Here is an 18,928-nt window from a genome sequence, read left to right on the forward strand (position 1 = left end):
CTTTAAAAACTGTTTCTGTCTTTTAAGGAACTGGCAACTTCCTGGTAGTTTTATCTGGAATTTTAAAATTCTGAAAAGCTGGAGTGAGAGGGAGGAGAGGGGCCAGTAAACTGAAATTTATCCAGTGAGAACCAAAGATAAACTCCCCACCTTGCCATTTCAAATATCCCTCCTACTTAAAACACATCAGCTATGCAGGTCAGATCCACAGCTCTTACAATACAGCTGTGAAAATCAACTGCCTTTAAGTTCCAACTGTTTTATCTATGTTAAAAGTGTCAAGTTTTTACCTGAGCCATGATCGAGATCCTTGACTTCTAACATTTAGCTGACTCAGTATCACCAGCCCTGGGTCCAGCATTCACGTCAGCAAGACCACTAACTTCAACTTCTCACACAGCATTTCTTTTGTTACAGATATATAGCTTCTATTTGGCTTGTATTTCTTGTATTGGAAATAGTTCTTTAAGCTTATTTCCTTATCTAGGGAAGGGCAGAGATAGTATCTGTAGAAAACGAAGCTGAGCTACTTTGCGGTTATGCACAGGGTTTGCCACCTTCTCAAAACACTTTTAGACAGTTCAGCCCATGTTGACTGCAATTAACCTGTTAAAACCACATACCTCAGGCTAGCCAAAACCTGTGCCCCACTCCCAGATGAATCATCACCTCAGTTCCCAGGCTCTACCTAGCTCAGCCTGGAGATTATCCCACTGCTACACCCACATTCCCTCCATCCCTGTAGTGCATCCTTCACAGGGGCTGCAGGTACAAACCCACACTTGTGCTGGGTTTGCCCCCTGGATCAGGAACCCTGTGGTGACCATGTGTCCCTTGAGGGTTCCAGCCTAGAGGGGCTGGCTGGGGACCAGCTGAGGCCACAAAGGGCCCCAGAAGAGTGAATGCTGCTGTGCCTGAGGGGCCTGGCAAATTTATGCTTCTGTCTGTAGCAAACACATGAAGGTGTTTTACAAAAGACTTCCTGCCACAGATAGCACAATGGAAAGTGCTCGAAACTGTGCTGTCACAGGCAGAGATGAGCTGGTTCAAACAGCAAGTACACAGTATAAATAACGAGCAGTTTGCATGAGAAGGTGCAGAGAGGGTCAGGTCAGGCCCTAGAAAAAAGAAACCCCGAACAAACCCATGGGAATGTTGTTCTGTGAACAGTATGGCATAAGCACTTCAAGTACAACCAGTGACTACACCATACAAAAAACACTCATTTTGGAGTAGAAGACTGCATTATGTTGCCCACAGAGGCTGTGGAGTCTCCCTCACTGGAAATACTCAAGAACCACCTTGGATGCCCTTCTGTGCCATATGCTAAAGGATGTCCCTTCTTGAGCAAGGAGGCTGGACCAGATGATCCCCTGTTGCACCTTCCAATCTTTAACATTCTGTGATTCTGTGATCTGTTCCTCACCACAGCACTCTGGCCAAAGCGATATCCTCATGATATATGGAGTTTGATTTGCCAGGAAGAAAAGTAATGTAATTTTTCCTCCACTCTGGCAAATATACAGTACATTTAAGAATGCTTTTGTGATCTCTAAATCAATTTGTAGTCTCCTTATTTCAGGTTTAAGTAACAATGGGCAGATGCTGGGAAGCTGAAGTTGCTGCCTACTTTGCAGATAAACAAAATATTTCTTAAAAGAAGAGGGATGATTTTTCTCCATCTGACAGGAATGTGAGGACTGAAGTAAACCAGATAGTAAATGTGAAAACAACTGCTTCAAAACTGTTTTCAAAGTTGTTCAAAATCTCAAGGAAAAAAAAGTAAATTATATCTTGCCTATGTATAATATACTCAATTTTTCTGTCCCTTTGAAGATGCACTGCCTGTGCTTGTGATGATAAATTCAACTTTTTTAAAGGTATAAATGTCACATTTATATAGTAAACATTTTTCTTCCATTTCCATTTGAAGGAGTATTGAGCATTTCCTGATCACTAAGGGGAGGTTGTGCTGCCAGTCCTCATCACACAAGCACAAAGCTTTTTGTTTATCCATGCCCTGACTGCTGACAGCTGACAGTGCTGCCTGCTTACACCCAGCCTCACTTGAACAAAAGAGAATTAGTTCATGGAGAAAAGCTACCATCCTCAGTAGGCAGGCAGCCAAACAACGTTCATTTTAACTTCTCTTCTTCAGCTGCCGTGCCACAGAGTCATTCTAACATGAGGGACTTATTTCCCTACCAATGGACCTGATCTTCAGAGCACAGGTCCACGCTTTGCCAGCACCTGGACGGCAGGTGTTTTGAGCAAAAAGCTGAGAATGTGTGTTTCATGCACAAGCTGAGAATAGAAAATGTCACAACAAATAACTCACGGGCCTGAAAATTGTCCTCCTCCCAGCCTCCCTATGCAAGTTCACAGGACAAACAGTTAACTTTAATTTTTTGCTGGGCTCCTCAGATCTCCTCTGGGATACAGAAAGAACAAAGTGAGTAGCCATATGAATGGCAGAAGTGACCTTATAAAAAGCCACCTCTTTCCTATGCAAATCTAATGACCAGGTTATTATTACTCAGTATCTTGACAGAAAGACAAAAGATGAGACAGAAACATATAGAACCTGCCTCTCCCTTTCATCTTTCTGGAAAAGAGCAAAAGAGATAAGAAACCGACCCCAGGCCAAGAGCTGCTGATACATGTCCTTAACAGACACTTAGTTAACATCACATTACAAAAAGGCACAGAAGTAACCATGGAACACCTCTAGGCTCAGAAGAGTTTACTGCCTTCTCATAAGAATATAGGAACTTCCCCACCATAAGCCACCCAATGAGAAATTCACCTTTGATGCTGTTTTCTAAGAATGTCTTCAGGGTGAAGATGATCCTAAAGAAAGCAAGCCCAACTCAAGCACAGCCACTCCATTCATTTTCCTTCAGATCATTCTGCTTCAGTGGGAAGGGGGAAATGAAAATTTTGCTGTTCAACTAGATGTTGAGAACAGGTGTGCTGTTTGATTCCTCTCTGATGCCAAAAATCTCACTGTGTAAGAAGGACTTCAGGAGGGGAAACTCCCAGTACCAAAAAAAAAAAAGAAAGAAAAGTGCAAAAACCAACCAAATATACATCTCCATTTCCCTCTTCTCCTATTCCTTCAGAAATTAAGATATTATAAACTCTAGGATAGGTCTACATTTTTGGCCTATAAGCTTTCAAACATCAAAATGTAAAAAGAAAAAAAAATCAGAGACTCATATTCTTAAAACAAAATTTGTCAACAGCCTTAAGTGCTCAGCACTTCAGTGATTTCTGGTAAATCTTCAGAGCATTCAAGACACTTGCAAAGCAATTTTCTCAGACATCCTTTAGAGGTTTAGTATTATTTTTTTTTGCAGGTATAAACACTGTGAGTGGTCTTTTAGCACACTTGCTAAGAGCGCTAAAAGGAACAGTGCCAGACAGCTTCATCTCGTGAGCAACAAAAAACTTCTTACAGCATTGTTTGTATGATCACAGCATCCACTGCAAATGAAATCACAAATCGTTTTCTGTCATCTACTTTATTAATCATGGAGCACCCAATACAGGTATCACCTTGACTATTTCTATCCTCATTCTAAATTATATGTATAAAAAAGTCATTATGAACAGGAAGTTATAAATTTTTATTTTCCTTTCCAATAAACCTGTTGAATATATTTGCAATAATGTACTTCCCAAACTTTGGGAAGCACAGCCTGTTACTCCTATGTCACAGATGAGAAAGCTCTTCAAGAAATCTGTTTAAAAATTACACAGGTTTTGCTATGGACAATAATGTTAGACCAGCATTTCAGTTTTCTTTACATTTCCTGCAGTACCACACAGCCTTGACTTAGCACACAAAAGCTCCAACTTCCTTTGGATTGTGATGCTGAAGAGAATGACCACACTCTTTCCAGCCTTGCAGGAGCTGGTTCTCATTTCTTTTCCTTAAGAACTGCCATATTCACACAACCACCAAAGACACACATCTGCTGACACTCAAGAGTAGGCAAAAAGCAACATGCCATGCAAGAAAAGCCGATTTGATCTACACATCTCAGCTGCTTTTCTGTCAATTGCCCCACTGGAAAACAACACCAAGAATTTGAAGTCTCACTGTTGATGTGAGTTTGAAACTCTGAGTGAGGCTGGTTATTAGAAATTTCCCAAATCTTAAGGGAATGAGTGTCTTGCAGGTAATTGTATGTGCATATACAAGACTATCTCACAGCCCACTAAGTTACTGCAGCATCTGTCCTGGAGAGAGAAGACACAGAAAAAACAGTTAATGTGAGTATCTGTAGAACTACAAAGAGAGATGAATTTCTGTGCTATATATATCACATCTCTCCCCAAAAGTGTATTTATCAGGGAAACACAGCCATCTCCCAGCTGCCAGATGAGAAGAGACAACAGCAAATGATTAGCAGCCATTCCCAACGCCACCCTGTTACTCAGGCACTGACACAGTAGCAGAGTCAAAAAAATGAACTTGCCAAGACAGGAGAAATGTTTGCAGCAGAAGCACCAGAGATCTTCTAAATAGGTTTTTCTAAGGCATTTAGGAATCAGTATTTGAAAGAGTGAAGAGTACTTCCACAAACAAACAGTTCAACAGTTTGTATGTTTTTGTTGATATATGCCAGTATAAGCAGGAGGTTTCTGCTTACAGAAGAAGATTTGGATCAACAAGTTAACTTTTGTTGCGCAAAGCTTTCAAAGGGAAAGAAAGACAAGGGAAAACACGCCCAGCGGCCATAAATTACACACAGTTCTTGGCTCCAATTAGACATCAATTTCCAAAGGACTGGAGTGGGCTGGAAATAAAAAAGTAGTGACTTAAACCACTTTTATGTGAAATATTTGGCTGCATAAGACACTCAATGATAATCTGCTTCTCTGTAATTGCCTGGGATGTTCTGGGGTGGCTGTTTGTCAGAATATCTTAGAAATTCTGACAGCAGATCATATGCAAAAGAGAAAGAGGCAAAATTAAAAACCTCCATGGAATTATCTTGTGGCTATTAGGACACATTTAGATCCTTGCTTATAGGACTGTATAAAACTGAACGACAAACTGGATAGGTGTAATGCTAGGAGAATTATGGCAATTGGAGAGTAAGAATTATCATAAAAACTAACAGGAAGGACAGGAGAAAATTTCAAGCCAGTCTGAGGAACTGGGTAGTCAAAAACTTACCAGCTGAATGCATTGAAAGAAGTATTTTTGACAGATATGGATAACATTGGGAACTGACCAAAAAAAAAAGCCCCAAAATAAAACCCTCACTACTCTGCTTTCTGCAGATAAACCCAATGACTCTCCTACTGGCTGCAGTTTGCAGCTAGGAAGAAAATTCCCCTCAGCAACAAGCATATGCAATATCCCAATCAAGGAAGAAAATAAATCCATAATGTTTTTCACAGAAGCCTTTGAAATTTGCTCTTGCCAGCTTACACACGATTTTTCCCCTTGCCAATATATTCCAGAAGCACACTTTTAAGAGAATTTTGCACATAGAAATGGAATGCATTCTGAATTAATGATGCTAAATAAGCTTACATCTTGAAAACAATTCAAGTTTTCCTATTTTACTTCTCTCACTAATACTTGTTCAAAGCAAGCCCTGCCTTTTGCAGAGCTTCTCACTATAGTCACTATTCCAGCACCTTCACACAGGATAGAAACAGTTTTAGCAAGACATGGGGCTGTGTGACTGCAAAGAAACCCAGTTTTAAGCTAAGAAAAAACATGACTTCTTCATTTTCCATGGTTGCCACCTATCCTAAGTGATGTAGGCACGCTGGTAGAGATCTCCACAGTACAGACTAAACCAGAAATCTCACTTACATGAATGGCTGTAAAAAGAAACACAATTTTAGACCAGTAGGATTCAGCACTATAGAGAAACTAACCAGGACCATCTGAAAAAAAAAAAAAATCCAGTCCCTTCAATATTTCTTGGCTCAGAAGGTTTATGAATTAAAAAAACAAAACCCAAACCTCCAGCAATTTAAAGCTTTGATTCTGTGTTAACAAACACATTCTCCACTGAGATATGGTGAGGGGAGACATTCCTCATGGAGAGCAGTGCAAGCAGGGCATTTCCTTCAGCCTGAGCTGCAGGAGTTAAAACATGCAAGTCAAGAGGAAGCAAAAGAGCTGGCAACCTTTAGGTTTTACCACATGCAAAATAACTTCAGAATTACAAATCTGAGACTCTAGCAAAATGAACTGCAGCCTTCAGGAAATGAAATTATATGCAATATGAATGCCTATCCAAAGAATACAACATAATACGCTTCAATTAGTTTGAAAAACTGCCTGTGCTGCTAAGCCCTGCTCACTTTTGCACATAGCCTGCTGTCTGGATTTCTAACACATTCCTGTCCAAGCAGCAATCCCAGGACATCCCAGGCAGCTAGAGTCTGTCTAAGAACTAACCACTCTAAATACAGAAAGACCCACCTAACACAAATCTCAATTTTATGAAATGCAGAATTTGTATAAGCATGACTCTGAAAGGCCAAGCAGTTAATGACAGCTTTAGAAAAGCTGTAGTTCTAGTTTAAAAGTTGAGCTGAGAAGCTAATGATTAACGATACAGCTATTTTGGACAGCAATCCCTGCTGTAATCCTGAAAAAAAATTACAGCAAATTAGCAATAATAGCTCATTTATCCCCACAGCTGTGTATTTATTAGTCAAAAACATAGAACATACACACTGTGGCCATCAACACCTGAGTAACTTGCAGTATGTGATACCCAAGTGCATATCCTACAGCCTTGTGTGGCCACTGAAGTATCACCTCCAGCTTTACGAGTGGAAGCTCCAGTCAAGGCCCCAAAAGGCACATGGGCAGACTGATTCCCATCACTAAACACAGCACGAAACAAGCTGCAGAGACTATAAAAACTATTGTATATTAATTTATTCCAAAAATTTCCACTTCTTAAATAAACCAAATCTTGTATTAAACACTTTTCCCAATTAGATTTTTCCCTCAACATTACAATATCTCTCTGCTTCACCTATTTGGTGCAAGCATTTAATTCCTAATGCAAGTGACTGTCATTCCATCCCACAAAGTAACAGACACGATCATTTTTTTTCCCTCTTTCTTATTATGACAGTGCTGCCAAAGTAAGAGCTTTTCCTCCTCCACCTCCTCCTTCTCCTCGCATTTTTAGTGTCTCTTCTAAAAGCTTTATCAGCTTTCAGTCTCGATTTAGAGCCTTGGAAAAGCACGAAGCTTGTCTGCAAAGCATCACCCTGGAGAAGTCAAAGGTGGCAAACTGAATAGGCAGTGTCGTCGTGTGCTGAATGACAGTGTAAACCTGCTCAGAGAGGTGGAAGGTGTTTTCAGCATGAAAAAAAAAACCTCAGAAGATTAAGGAGGCCAAGTCAATATTTATCTTAAATTTCCTACTTAGATGTCCTCGTATACAGAGGCAGAGAAAGCAAAGAAGGGCTATTCGCATTAAGGGATGCGGGGCAAAGTAATGCAAAGGAATTTTGTAACAGGCTTTTTGAACAGTTTGAGAAAAATATATTGAGAAAAAGTAGAAAGCTCCCTTTCGTACAACTCAACCCCACCTATTGCCGCAGGATTTGAGATATGGGTTGTGGAAGCTGCTCGGTAAGAAGTGCCAGATCGCCCTGGACTTCCTTCCTTCTGGGATGTCACTACACACCCCAGCAACTTCCTTGCTGTATGGGAGGGGCCCGGACGCAGGGACGGGGTTTTGTCCTGTTCCATCACAGCAACATTTCCAAACATACACATGGCATATCTCTATTATTAAGAACATTTTAAAAAAGGATTAAACTGCCTCCTCTCCCAGCAATCAGGAGTCGCTCAGGACCCTTAACATCACACCGTCCTACGCGCCAGCAAATATTTAAATTCACTGTGTGTTTACGTTTCCCTTTATTGTTCCTAACCACAGAATCTCTGGGACTTCCGAAGTCCTGGAGAAGCTCAGAGGGAGGTGGACTTCAAGCACTCCACGCACAGGGCAGCAGCAGCACCACGACAGCCCGCGAGCGAAACTTTTTTTGGGTTATTTTGCAGTGGCGTTTTTAGTCCTGGCTGTTTCCAGAGCCGCCCGTGAGTCACCCGGGCACAGCCCCAGCCCGGCCGGGCGACACTGGCCCCCGCGCCCCGGGGCACAGCCGGGCGAGGCTCCACCAGCTCTAAGGGCAATTCCGCCTCTTCCCGCGGGGATCCTCGCCCGCTCCCCTCCTTACCTGAGTCGCCGAGCGGGCACCCCGCCTGCCCAGCAGCACCGGGAGCCGCCGCCCGCCGCGCAGCGCCCGCCCCAGCGCGGCCAGCATGGGCATGGGCATGGGCATGGGCATGGGCATGGGCATGGGCATGGGCATGGGCATGGTCCCGGTGCTGGTGCTGCCCCTGCCCGGCGGGCCCGGCCCCGCGCTCCCAGCCTGGGGCCGCGCTGGGCAGAGGGAGGGCGGCTCCGCCGGCGCGCCTTCTTCCCCCGGCCCCTTCCCGCCCGCCCGCCCGCCGAGGGGCCGGGCCGGGCGGTGCCGCTCCCTCCGTCCCTCCGCTCCCTCCGTGCCGGCCTCGGGCGGGCCCCGGCGGCGGCGATGCGCCTCTGCCCGGCCCGGAGCTGCTGCCGCTCCGCCGTGCTCAACCCTTTGGTTATTACAGGTGCTGCCGCCCCTCCGCCGCCTCCTTCTTGTAATTGAAACAGGTTTTCTGTATAAAAATATTAAAATAGCCTGTCTTACCAGAACACTCCTCTGTCGCTGAGTATTGCCCTTTTTTGAGGAATGAGACTATCGCTGCTCCCGGGTTTCGGTGAAATAACACATTCGGGTATCACAGAAATGAACAGCAAAGCAGCGGGAGACGCTCTTGTAATTAGTCAGTTTACAGGAGAGTTTTGTTTACAGCAGTAGAGCAATTAGCAAGGGTTAACATTTTCCTGTTTAGTCATTTGTTGGGTATCACCTCCATGCCCACAAACACGGGTTTTCATGCTCAGTACAAACCACCGAAGCACATCAGAACCTCGGCACCCCAGCAGGGAAACAGATCAGGAAGCTTTGTTGTTCTCCTCTGCTTTCTCCACCCTTGATGATATTCCTCCAAAGCAATGCTGCACAAAACAAAACCTTCCCTGATGATGAGAAAAGGATCTTAGAAAATAGGCTGTAATGGAAAACCTCTGCAACTGTACACTCGATGGCTCAAGTGGACTAAATAAGACCCTGCTTGTGTTCATCTTCTGAGCTCTGGAATGGAAACCTCCAGCAGCTTAGACCTCAGGTCACGTAGACATTCACTCACATTTCAGGGTCACTGTGATCTATTAAAATGAATGTGATCCTAGGAAACAGCAGAAGAACAGTTGCATTGTTAGGAGGCAATGACTCCCAAAAGCAACAAATCCTGTTGTCCCCAGTTCAGGAAGCTACAGAACATTTAGAATCTTTCAGAAAGAAGGAAAAATTATACTTTTCTCCACAGGTAATTATACTGCAAAACCATCCATTAGAAGAAATTACTGGGTCTAAGGTCAACAATACTCAGTTACTCCAATAAGCAAAAATGCTGACAGGGTTTTACATATCCTGCTGATCTCTAAATACGTAAGGTAGGGATGCATCCCAGGGTAGGACAATTTACACATGAGGGATTTCTTATGTTTCACCCCGACCATCGGATACTCTTAAAAGTCACTCTTAAAGGAGACAGGATGCAGGAGCAGGTGGATGGACAGCGCTCTGCTTGATGATCCAGCTGCAGCTGGGGCAGGTAACAGACCCCTCACACGCTGCTTTTCCCAAGGCTGTGCTCCTCCTGCAGAACCGATCCTGCCGCACTGCTGGAGATGCCAGAGTCCGCGTTGCACAGGCAGTTTCCACTCTTCTTCCAGGAATTTAAAAAGTTTCAAAACATTACTTGGAAGGCTGAAAGATTTCACGGTTGCTCCCCAAGAATAAATCGCCACTTTGGTACAAGGTTTTGGTAATTCCAAGTAATAGCTTGGATGAGGGAAAACTTGCAAACTCAAATGGCTTTTTTTATTTTGAACTAACATATGAACACTGTGAAATACAGCCAGATTGTAAGAAATGCCTAAATGTGATCATCTGGATAGGAAAGCACCAATCTTTCAGAAACTCTGCACGTGCTCAGTAGGCTGGATGAGGACACCAGCAGATATACCAGTGATCCCGATTTTACTTCTGGCCTCTCCTAGGCTCTGCTTCAGATAATGAAGGCATCATATTCTGCCGCCAAAGAGAAAAGAGCAGAAGGAATTCCTTAGCTAGAGATGACTGCTACATATTTTCTCTTTTTTTCCCTTCAGCACTAGGTCATCAGGTAATTTTTAGTAGTATTTTGTATCCACAGAAGCTGAGACTTAAAGCCTGCAGAATTTTTTGAAAGCATTTTATCTACAGAAGTCATTAACAGAAGAAAGTATTTTCCTAAATATTGCTTTCTCCACTCAAATGATGGTCTAACATTAAATAATTTGTTAATTTTTAAAACATATTTTCCAACAATATGAGAGTAACATTTCCTATGGTTACCAGATTACCAAGATGGCTAATTATCACCAACTTCTTCTCATATTTGAGGATTCTTATGCCAATAAACACTTAACTCAAGAATCCCCCAAGGCCTCAGTGTCTTGCAAGTGGAGACTTTCTATTCACATCAATAAAAGAAGTATTATACTGCTTGCTAACCAAACAAGTACTTCCTTCCAACACTCTTAACCTTTGGAAAATTGACACTTTTCGTTTAATGGTCACATGATTAAGGATGTAATTGGAGATGTGTATTTGATGATGCCTCTAAGGTAGGGTTCTCTTAACATCTGAAAAAATTCAAATAAAAGCCTCAAACATAGCTTTAAGTAAATATAAACCAGAAAATCATAAAGGAAATCAGGCACACGAAAATGAAATTTTAATGCTTTCTCCTAAAAAAAAAAAAAAAAAAAAAAAAAAAGAAGTTGTGAAATACTTCCAGTTCTGCCACCTCCCTTATTTATCTTCTGTAGAAGTGTGCAGACTAAAATCCTGTGTATGACTGGCACTCCTAATTAGGCACCTCCCTTTGCTAAGGTCTGCCAAAGGAAAGCAAGAAGAAATTGTGTCATATTTATTTTTTCCTAATTATCCAAACTGTAAAGGGAAAGTCATCAAAGGCTCTGCAAGTGGATTGAAGCACAAAAATTAAGAAAGAGCTATTATCTAGTTATTTGAATTTTCATTGTTGTTGTAATAATCTTTTACACTATGCTAATCATGTGAGAATTCTTTTGATACACTCCAAAAAGTGGAGTCTATCAAGATTTTTCCATGGACAGGAATCATCAGTATCTTGTGAGGAAAATGTTCTCAAAAGAGACTTCAAACCCAGTTGTTTGCAAAAGTCGTAACCACACTTTTCCAGATTCCTGAATTTGAATATAACATAACATCAGTTTAAGTAAAGACATGCAAGACTGCTGGAAATGGTTTTCTTTTTTTTTAATTCTAGAGGCTGAGAGGTAAAGAAATTGCATCAATAAATCATTACAGTTTGCCCATTCCCTTTAAAATTCCCAACACAAGTCTACCAAAGATCCTGGTATGCTAAAAATCAGAAGTATCTGTGATTCTAATTATATTCTACCTCCTTTATGAAGATCTGAGATGCAACAGGGCATGTAAAACCCTCTCACCCTTTTTTAGAACTGAATAAACTACCAGAAAACACAATACAAAATTTAACATGTATTAAAATATGAAAAACTGCTTTTAAACAAAATATCATTTAGGTAATTTTTACATAGTAAGACATATATTTGGGGTATTGCATAAATTCATTGCCAGCTAAGCCTCAGACCTCCCTGCTCCTCACACTGGCTACTGAATTTCTGCAGGGTTACATCCTGCCCACAGAGATAATACTTCCCAAAATTTTTAACTCCAGAAGTCAGTAAATGAGGTTGTAATTACTTCCTCATTTACCCACTTGCGTCCCATACCTTGAAACTTCATTATAAAATTCTTAGAATCTACTTCGTGTGAAAAAAACTTGACTCAACATTTAAAATTATTGAAGAGCTCTTGACTATCAGGATTACTAACAACTGATTTAGCTTTTTACAAACACCAGCCATGATAAAACTATCTTTTCAGTATCTGACAAAATTTACAGAAAGCCAAGGCAAAAAAATATTACCTATCCCAGTCATTGTTCCCTCACTGCCGTGATAAGCTCTACACCAAGATTAATAAATAGGTTTATTTCTAATAAGCTTAAGAACAAAATAAAGAATTGAGTTCAGTAACACTTCTCAGGGAGCTGCAGCACATGACCTACCATTGCAAGAGCTTCACAGGCTCTAATTTGTCCCACAAGAACTTCCATACTACCTCCTCGGTAAAAGAGGTACAAGATGTTGCATGTAGAACAAAGACATGAAAGGGATCCCCACTGTCAGTATTTAAAATACTGAACATTTGAGCTGATCACCCAAAGACTTACTTAGCTGGGGCTAGGAAACATCTTCCCTGGAAAATCTTAAATTTCTAATGAAACAGACATGATTTATATTATGCAGTGTGGAAGACACTTAGAGAAAAGTTCAATCCCTAGAATGGCTAGAGAGCTATTTACTTTGGACAGTTCAGCACTTTATCTAAGCAGATATGAAAGTATGTTCAGTTTATCTCTTCTCCCAAACCTTACTTAAGTAGGCAACGAGCTTGTTGAGCTTCACAGTACTTCCCTTGGTGGGATTAATCTTTAATCTGTAGTTTATGCTACAGTAGTGTGATCCAAACCACTGTAAGAGAAACTGTCTTTTAGATCACAGAATCACAGAATGCTTAGAGTTGGAAGGACCAGGGCTTATCTGGTCTTACATCCCTGCTCAAGTAGGCTCATCCCAAGGCATATTGCACAGGATTGCATCCAGATGGCTTTTGAATTATCTCCAGTGAGGCAGACTCCACAGCCTCTCTGGGCAATCTGTTCCAGTGCTCAGTCACCTGCACAGTAAAAAAGTTCCTCCTCCTGTTCAGTGGACCCTCCTGTGCATTGGTTTCTGCCCGTTGCCTCATGTCCTATTGCTTGGCATCACTGAGCAGAGCCTGGCTCCATCCCCCTGACACCCTCCCTCCAGATGCTCACAAACACTGAGGTCCCCTCTCTGTTGTCTCCTCTCGAGGCTGAACAGACCCAGCTTCCTCAGCCTTTCCTCATAAGAGATGCTCCAGTCCCCTCATTGCCTTTGTGGCCTCTGCTGGACCCACTCCAAGAGCTCCATGTCCTTGTTGTGCTGAGGAGCCCAGAGCTGGACACAGAACTCCAGATGTGCCTCACCAGGGCTGAGCAGAGGGGCGGGATCACATTCCTTGACCATCTGGCAATGCTTTTCTAATGCACCTCAGTATACCAATGGCCTTCTTAGCCACAAGGACACACTGCTGGCTCATGGAAGGCTTGTCCTCCACCAGGACCCCCAGGTCCTTTTCACAGAGATACTCTTGCCACTCCTGCAGATACTCTATTGATCTAAAGACTAAAATCAGTACCCTGAATCCTGAGATGTTTCAAATTTAAGGTATTTCCAAGATACTGTCTTTTGAAAATTTAAACAAAGGATCAGAATGGAGATGTGCTTTATAATTAATAAAAATAACTATATTCTCTGTGCTGTGTAATAACTTTACTGAACAAATAGCTCTAAAGATGTACTTTTCATAATTTTTATATACAAAAACTATATTAGAAGAATAAAGCTTTAAGAAATGATTTTACAGAATATGTTGCAATTAATCATGGCATGATGTGTTCCCAGATATCAATACCAAATTCACAATCAGAAGCATCTTCATGGAGCATTTGAAATGTTAACATGCTCTTCTCATCTTTGGAAATACAAATGATTTTTAATATGCCCCACTCTTCAGCAGCACTTAGCTTTCACCCAATGCACACTACTTTACGAAAAAGCACTGAAATCCTGAAGGTCTGATTTCGGGACAACATTTAGCATTGCCTCAGATGTTTATTACATGATAAATTAATTTACTAAATGGAAAGTTTCTCTTATGTAATTCTTTGGGTAACTTAAACACATTTAGTTAAGGACAACACACAAATATAAGGTATCTTCTCCAAACAAGGAGTTTGTGCTAACATGCAGAGTAACACTACTTGAGCAATTTAACTGTTGTAGCTTTTAAAGCATTTGCAAACCATAGCTAGTACATTTTCTCCTTGAATATTTGATTCAGGGGCTATAGCAGTTAAAATACAATGTTAGCATTTTCAAGGCTACATTAAATTAAAATGTAATCATACTAACAATAATTTACTTTTTTGTACCTAATTATTCCATTGTAGTCACATTTCATTAAATCAAACAGATAAACAAAGTTCAGGAAACGAAGTATGATTGATTGTGCTTTATGAATTAATTCTAACGTGTCTCTAAGAAAAAAGGCCAAAGAAAACCATCCCAACTTAACCAAACTGAAAAGAATCTGTCATAAATCTATCAAAAAGCCCAAACCCTTAAGTTACCAAAACATTAGTATGAACAAGTTTCTGAAATATGCAAGTGTGATTACATTTTGAATTTTGTAATTTTAAAGCCTTTACTTTCACTGATGTAATTAATTTTTACATCCCTTCTTGTTTTTCTTTAGATTACAGCAGAATTCAGATCTTCAAGTGTGAGTGATTACTCACGCTTACTCTAAATGGCAGACAACACAAGGTACAGAAACCTGGACCAAGACTACAGTAGCTACAAAATGCAAAACAAGGTTAACAGATATGCCTTCTTTAGGATAACACATAAGAAGGGATTTAGGAACTCTGTATCAAAACTCATTTCAGATTATGTGGTGTTTTCTTCTCCCTTCCACAGGTCTGTGAAATAAGGTGGTATGCTTTCTTCAATATTCAGTTCATTAAGAGTTTAGGTGGAAAATAATTTTAGTTGCATAAATATAAAACCACATAATAAAGCAAAATATTTTAATTAGTAAGCCAATCATAAATAAATTCACCTAAAATTAACAGAAGCAGCAGCTGTATTCCTTCTACATTGATACTTTTTATCATGTTTTAATAGTCAACTTCATTGTCTAGCCTGGGACAAAACAATTCATCATCATTCAAGCACTCAACAATTCTGCACAATGAGCTAGGTCTTTTTTTTAGTTACATTTTTTACATTTTCTTTACAAATGTAATACCTATGTACATTATATATTTTATTTCTACAATTGATGTACTTTACTGAAACTCTACAACTTTCACAGGGAATTTGCCGAAGTCTTTAGCAAATATGAACCATTCCTTTTAAAAAGAAATTCATATAAACAACTGACATACATGCCCTTTGACATCTCTGTTAAGGATTTGGATCTGGAAGGGCTACTATAACAAATGTAAGAAAAAAGGCTTTACCTAATTGTACATTTTAAGAAATATCATCCCACAGAGCTACATAAATTCACCAGCTTGCAATAAACAGAGCACCATACCGCTGCACAACTGGAAACGTGTACAAACCAATTTTTAAGTTTACTAGTGAAACAGCTTCATCACTCGTAGCACTTTTAGACTGAAGGAAATCTGCAAAATTCTTTTGGAAACGTATACTCCTTTAGCTGTAAAGCTTCCGAAACAGTGCTGGTCACTTTGTATTGTGAAGAACAAGCATCCACTTCTGTAACTTCCCATATGCTTCTCTTGGCCCATGCTTCTGTCTGAAGTCAGACTTTTTCCTCTACCTTGGTCACTTACAAATCTGCTGTTGAATATTAAGTAGGAATTCATAATACGAGAAAGCTGCTTCTGTCCGATCCTCAATTAAATGCTGGAAAAAATCTGTTTTGGCAGGGTTCTCATCTCTGAAAGAAGAAGGAAGTTATTGAGCAAAATCAAACTTTGAGCAAAAAAACCCACTGCAAATTCAAACAGAAGGATAAGTTCTAATAAATTGCTCAGTGTCATTTGGAATGTAAATTCAGTCCAAAAATATTACAATTGCAAATAATCCAAAGTCTAGAAAAAAACTTGAAGTTCGCAATACACTATCAAACAACAGCATCTTTTTAAGTATATAAAATGGTAGAAAAGCAGATGAAATACAGCACTTAAAATATCTTATAGAAATACAAAAAAGAAATTTAAAAATTCTTTTGTTTTTGAAGCTAACAAATATGCTGCTGGCAATGAAAAAATGCAAACATAACATCTCTGCTTATATGTAATCTCAACCTCAATCCCCTCCCGAGACTTTCTTACTTGGCAAAAGTATAGAAAAGGTAAACATGTCAAAGACCTAGTATCCAAAATTATTGCCCCCATAAAAATTTGCTGGGACACAGTCCTCTGTTTCTGTGTTGTGCAGCATACAGAAAATCTCTCCTACTTATTATGGTCTCTCAGAAATTCTTGCAACTCAAGCAGCAGCCACAATGCCAACAGCTCAAGACCTTCAGTCCTATATTTCAGAGTAATTTCTTTGAGCAAGTCATCATACTCTCTTAAAAAGAGATCTCCCATCCAGCTCAGTAAAACAAGTACTCTACAAGCAAAAGGTAATCTCAAATATAATAATTTTATAGAATTTAAACCTCCTTAAGCAAGTCATAGCTTGAAAAGTCTTCAGAACTTGGCTCATCTATCACAGATCAGCTGCTGTCCTGTAAATCTCAGCAACAAATATATACAATTAGTAAACCACTTACAGATTACTAACTTTGCTTGAATCTTTTTAGATATATATATATAATGAAATTATAAAAGCTATACCAGAAACTAACCTACTTAACACCAGGACCATAAGGACATCCTATGGTTTAGTATATTCCTAATATAAAAATATGCAACTAATTCCTGGCAATAAAACTATGAGTAACTGAATTTGCACTAAAATTCCAAGATAATCTTTGTCACTAGACAGTTTTATAAACAGCACTGTATCACCTGCGAAGGTGATGTGATTCAGTTTCTTCCAAGACAGATATACTCACTTTTCATCAGTCTTAATTAGAAATTGTAAATATGAGTTGCTAGTAACAACTCTGTACGTAACAGAAATACTTACTTTATTACTTGAAGAACTGGACTTAAAGGTCTACTATCTCTAAGCCAAGATATAAAAGATCGTGTCCTTTCTGAAGACGGTGCATCCACCTCAGGAAGCTGTGTCTGGTTGAAGATAATTGAAAGAAACCATCACCTTTTATAATTGAAACTATTTTTAAAAAACAGATCCTGAAAGTCGTGACATAACTCAAGCCGGAATTTCTGTTAAGAAATTACCAACCATGGATTTACATACACAGATTTTTTTTTCTGCTTAAAGTGCACTGTGGTGCACTGCTATCTAGGAAGGAGTACATCTTTAACCTAATCTGTGTTGAAGTGCAAAAGGTTTTAGACAGCAAGGTCATCTTTTAAAAATACTGCTTTTGCAGTCTTCTTGCCTGTATCTTCTTCTGTCAATCACGTTTCTACATGTTGCATTTTGCATCACTGAAGAAACAACAATTAAAATCTGAATTTTATGTAAACATAAGTGGAAAGATGCTACTGGACTATTTGGTTAGGGAATAAGCTGAAAAAAATAGACTTAAAAAGAGTTGAGCTAAATATATCACCTCTTCAGCCAATATGAGGCCTTAAGACAATTAACATGACATAAAGAAATTTATTTTAGTTAAAGTAATTCCACTGCTACTATTGTAGAATGAGGGCATAATTTAAAAGCAAAGATAACTTTATGTATGTTTTTGTTTCATTTTCATTATAATAGATGCTATATAACCATTAGAAAAAAATTACCATTCTTCCTTTTTCTAAGTTCTTCCTGGAAATCTATTAACTAATGCCACCAGCTGGTCATAGGGGACAGTTCTAAATTACTAATACATGCAAAATACAAAACTCTAAACAAGCAGTCCAGTTTTACTGTAGTCCTATGGCTTATCACCCCTAATCTGTTCTTGTTACCTTTCTTCTTGATACTATGCAACTGTAAGCAGAAAATATCTACCTATGCGTTTCTATGCTAACATTTTTTGATACTATTTGGATGTAACCATTTGATTCTGAACTTCCTAGAGTGTCTCAAAAGGGTCCATCCTTACCTGCCAATTGCTGGTGTTATGGAATCACTACTCACTGAAGAGGAGACTTCTCTTTAATTGCTGCTCTGCTTCACGCACCAGATATAGGTACAGGTTATAACATAAAAACCCCTCCACCAAAACACACATCCAAGGGTCTCTGATGTTCTAATAGCCAAAAGTTTCTCTTTTTAACACTGAGCCAAGGCTTGGAAGCCGAGCAAAAAAACCTTAACTCTTCCCATTACTTACAGGCCTATTGTGTCACACCACAGATTTGGTATCTCACACCAGGTTCAGAGAACACGAGGCTCCTGAAAACTACGTTATCAAAGAAGTAACTCTAATCTTAATCATTAACACATCTGAATAGATAGTTTTTGCATTCATCCTGTGAAATTACTTCCTATTCTTGTGAATGCAAGAATTACTTCCATTAAAATAATAAAAGCAGTTACATTATAGAGCAACTGACATTTCATGAATGATGAAATGTACATGTTTACATTCTTTCCTTGAAAACATCTGTAAACTCCTATTTGGCTCCTATGAAGCTGACAAGAGGTTAGAAGGTACCTAACTAGAAAGAAAACCCAATATAACTCATAGTTATATAATTAAAAAACTGAAAATGCAGAAATAAATAGATTAACTGCACATTCCAAGTGTAACCAGTAGACAGCTCAGCTCATAAAAATGCCTACCATTTTCTGTGGCACTGATGCATAGTTCGGGTATCCAAGGACATCTTTTATGAAGTTGTTATCACAGTTTTTTCCAATCCAAAGGTAAAAAATCTGTAAGATGT

At 39.7% G+C, this 18,928-nt stretch overlaps 2 protein-coding genes across 5 annotated transcripts in view; both read right to left on the reverse strand.

Annotated features, from left to right (window-relative positions):
- Window positions 1-8,678, reverse strand: part of MCUB (mitochondrial calcium uniporter dominant negative subunit beta) — a 45,321-nt gene extending 36,643 nt beyond the window's left edge. The window contains exon 1 of one of the 2 annotated variants that reach the window (XM_083861967.1): window positions 8,242-8,678. In XM_083861967.1, coding sequence (XP_083718093.1) covers window positions 8,242-8,382 — 141 coding nt within the window. In that variant the 5' untranslated portion in view covers window positions 8,383-8,678. Of the gene's footprint in view, window positions 1-290; window positions 315-8,241 lie in introns of those variants that run through there. The other variant, XM_083861968.1, reaches the window with a different exon arrangement.
- Window positions 8,679-11,480: 2,802 nt separating this feature from the next.
- SEC24B (SEC24 homolog B, COPII coat complex component) overlaps window positions 11,481-18,928 on the reverse strand; it is a gene marked incomplete at its 5' end in the record, with an annotated part of 47,788 nt that continues 40,340 nt past the window's right edge. For all 3 annotated transcript variants that reach the window (XM_083862296.1, XM_083862298.1, XM_083862297.1), the window contains 3 exons: window positions 11,481-15,894; window positions 17,097-17,200; window positions 18,825-18,917. In XM_083862296.1, coding sequence (XP_083718422.1) covers window positions 15,780-15,894; window positions 17,097-17,200; window positions 18,825-18,917 — 312 coding nt within the window. In that variant the 3' untranslated portion in view covers window positions 11,481-15,779. The remainder of the gene's footprint in view (window positions 15,895-17,096; window positions 17,201-18,824; window positions 18,918-18,928) is intronic.

Source organism: Zosterops lateralis, assembly GCF_965231275.1.
Source record: "Zosterops lateralis genome assembly, chromosome: 5".
Classification (NCBI taxonomy): Eukaryota; Metazoa; Chordata; class Aves; order Passeriformes; family Zosteropidae; genus Zosterops; species Zosterops lateralis.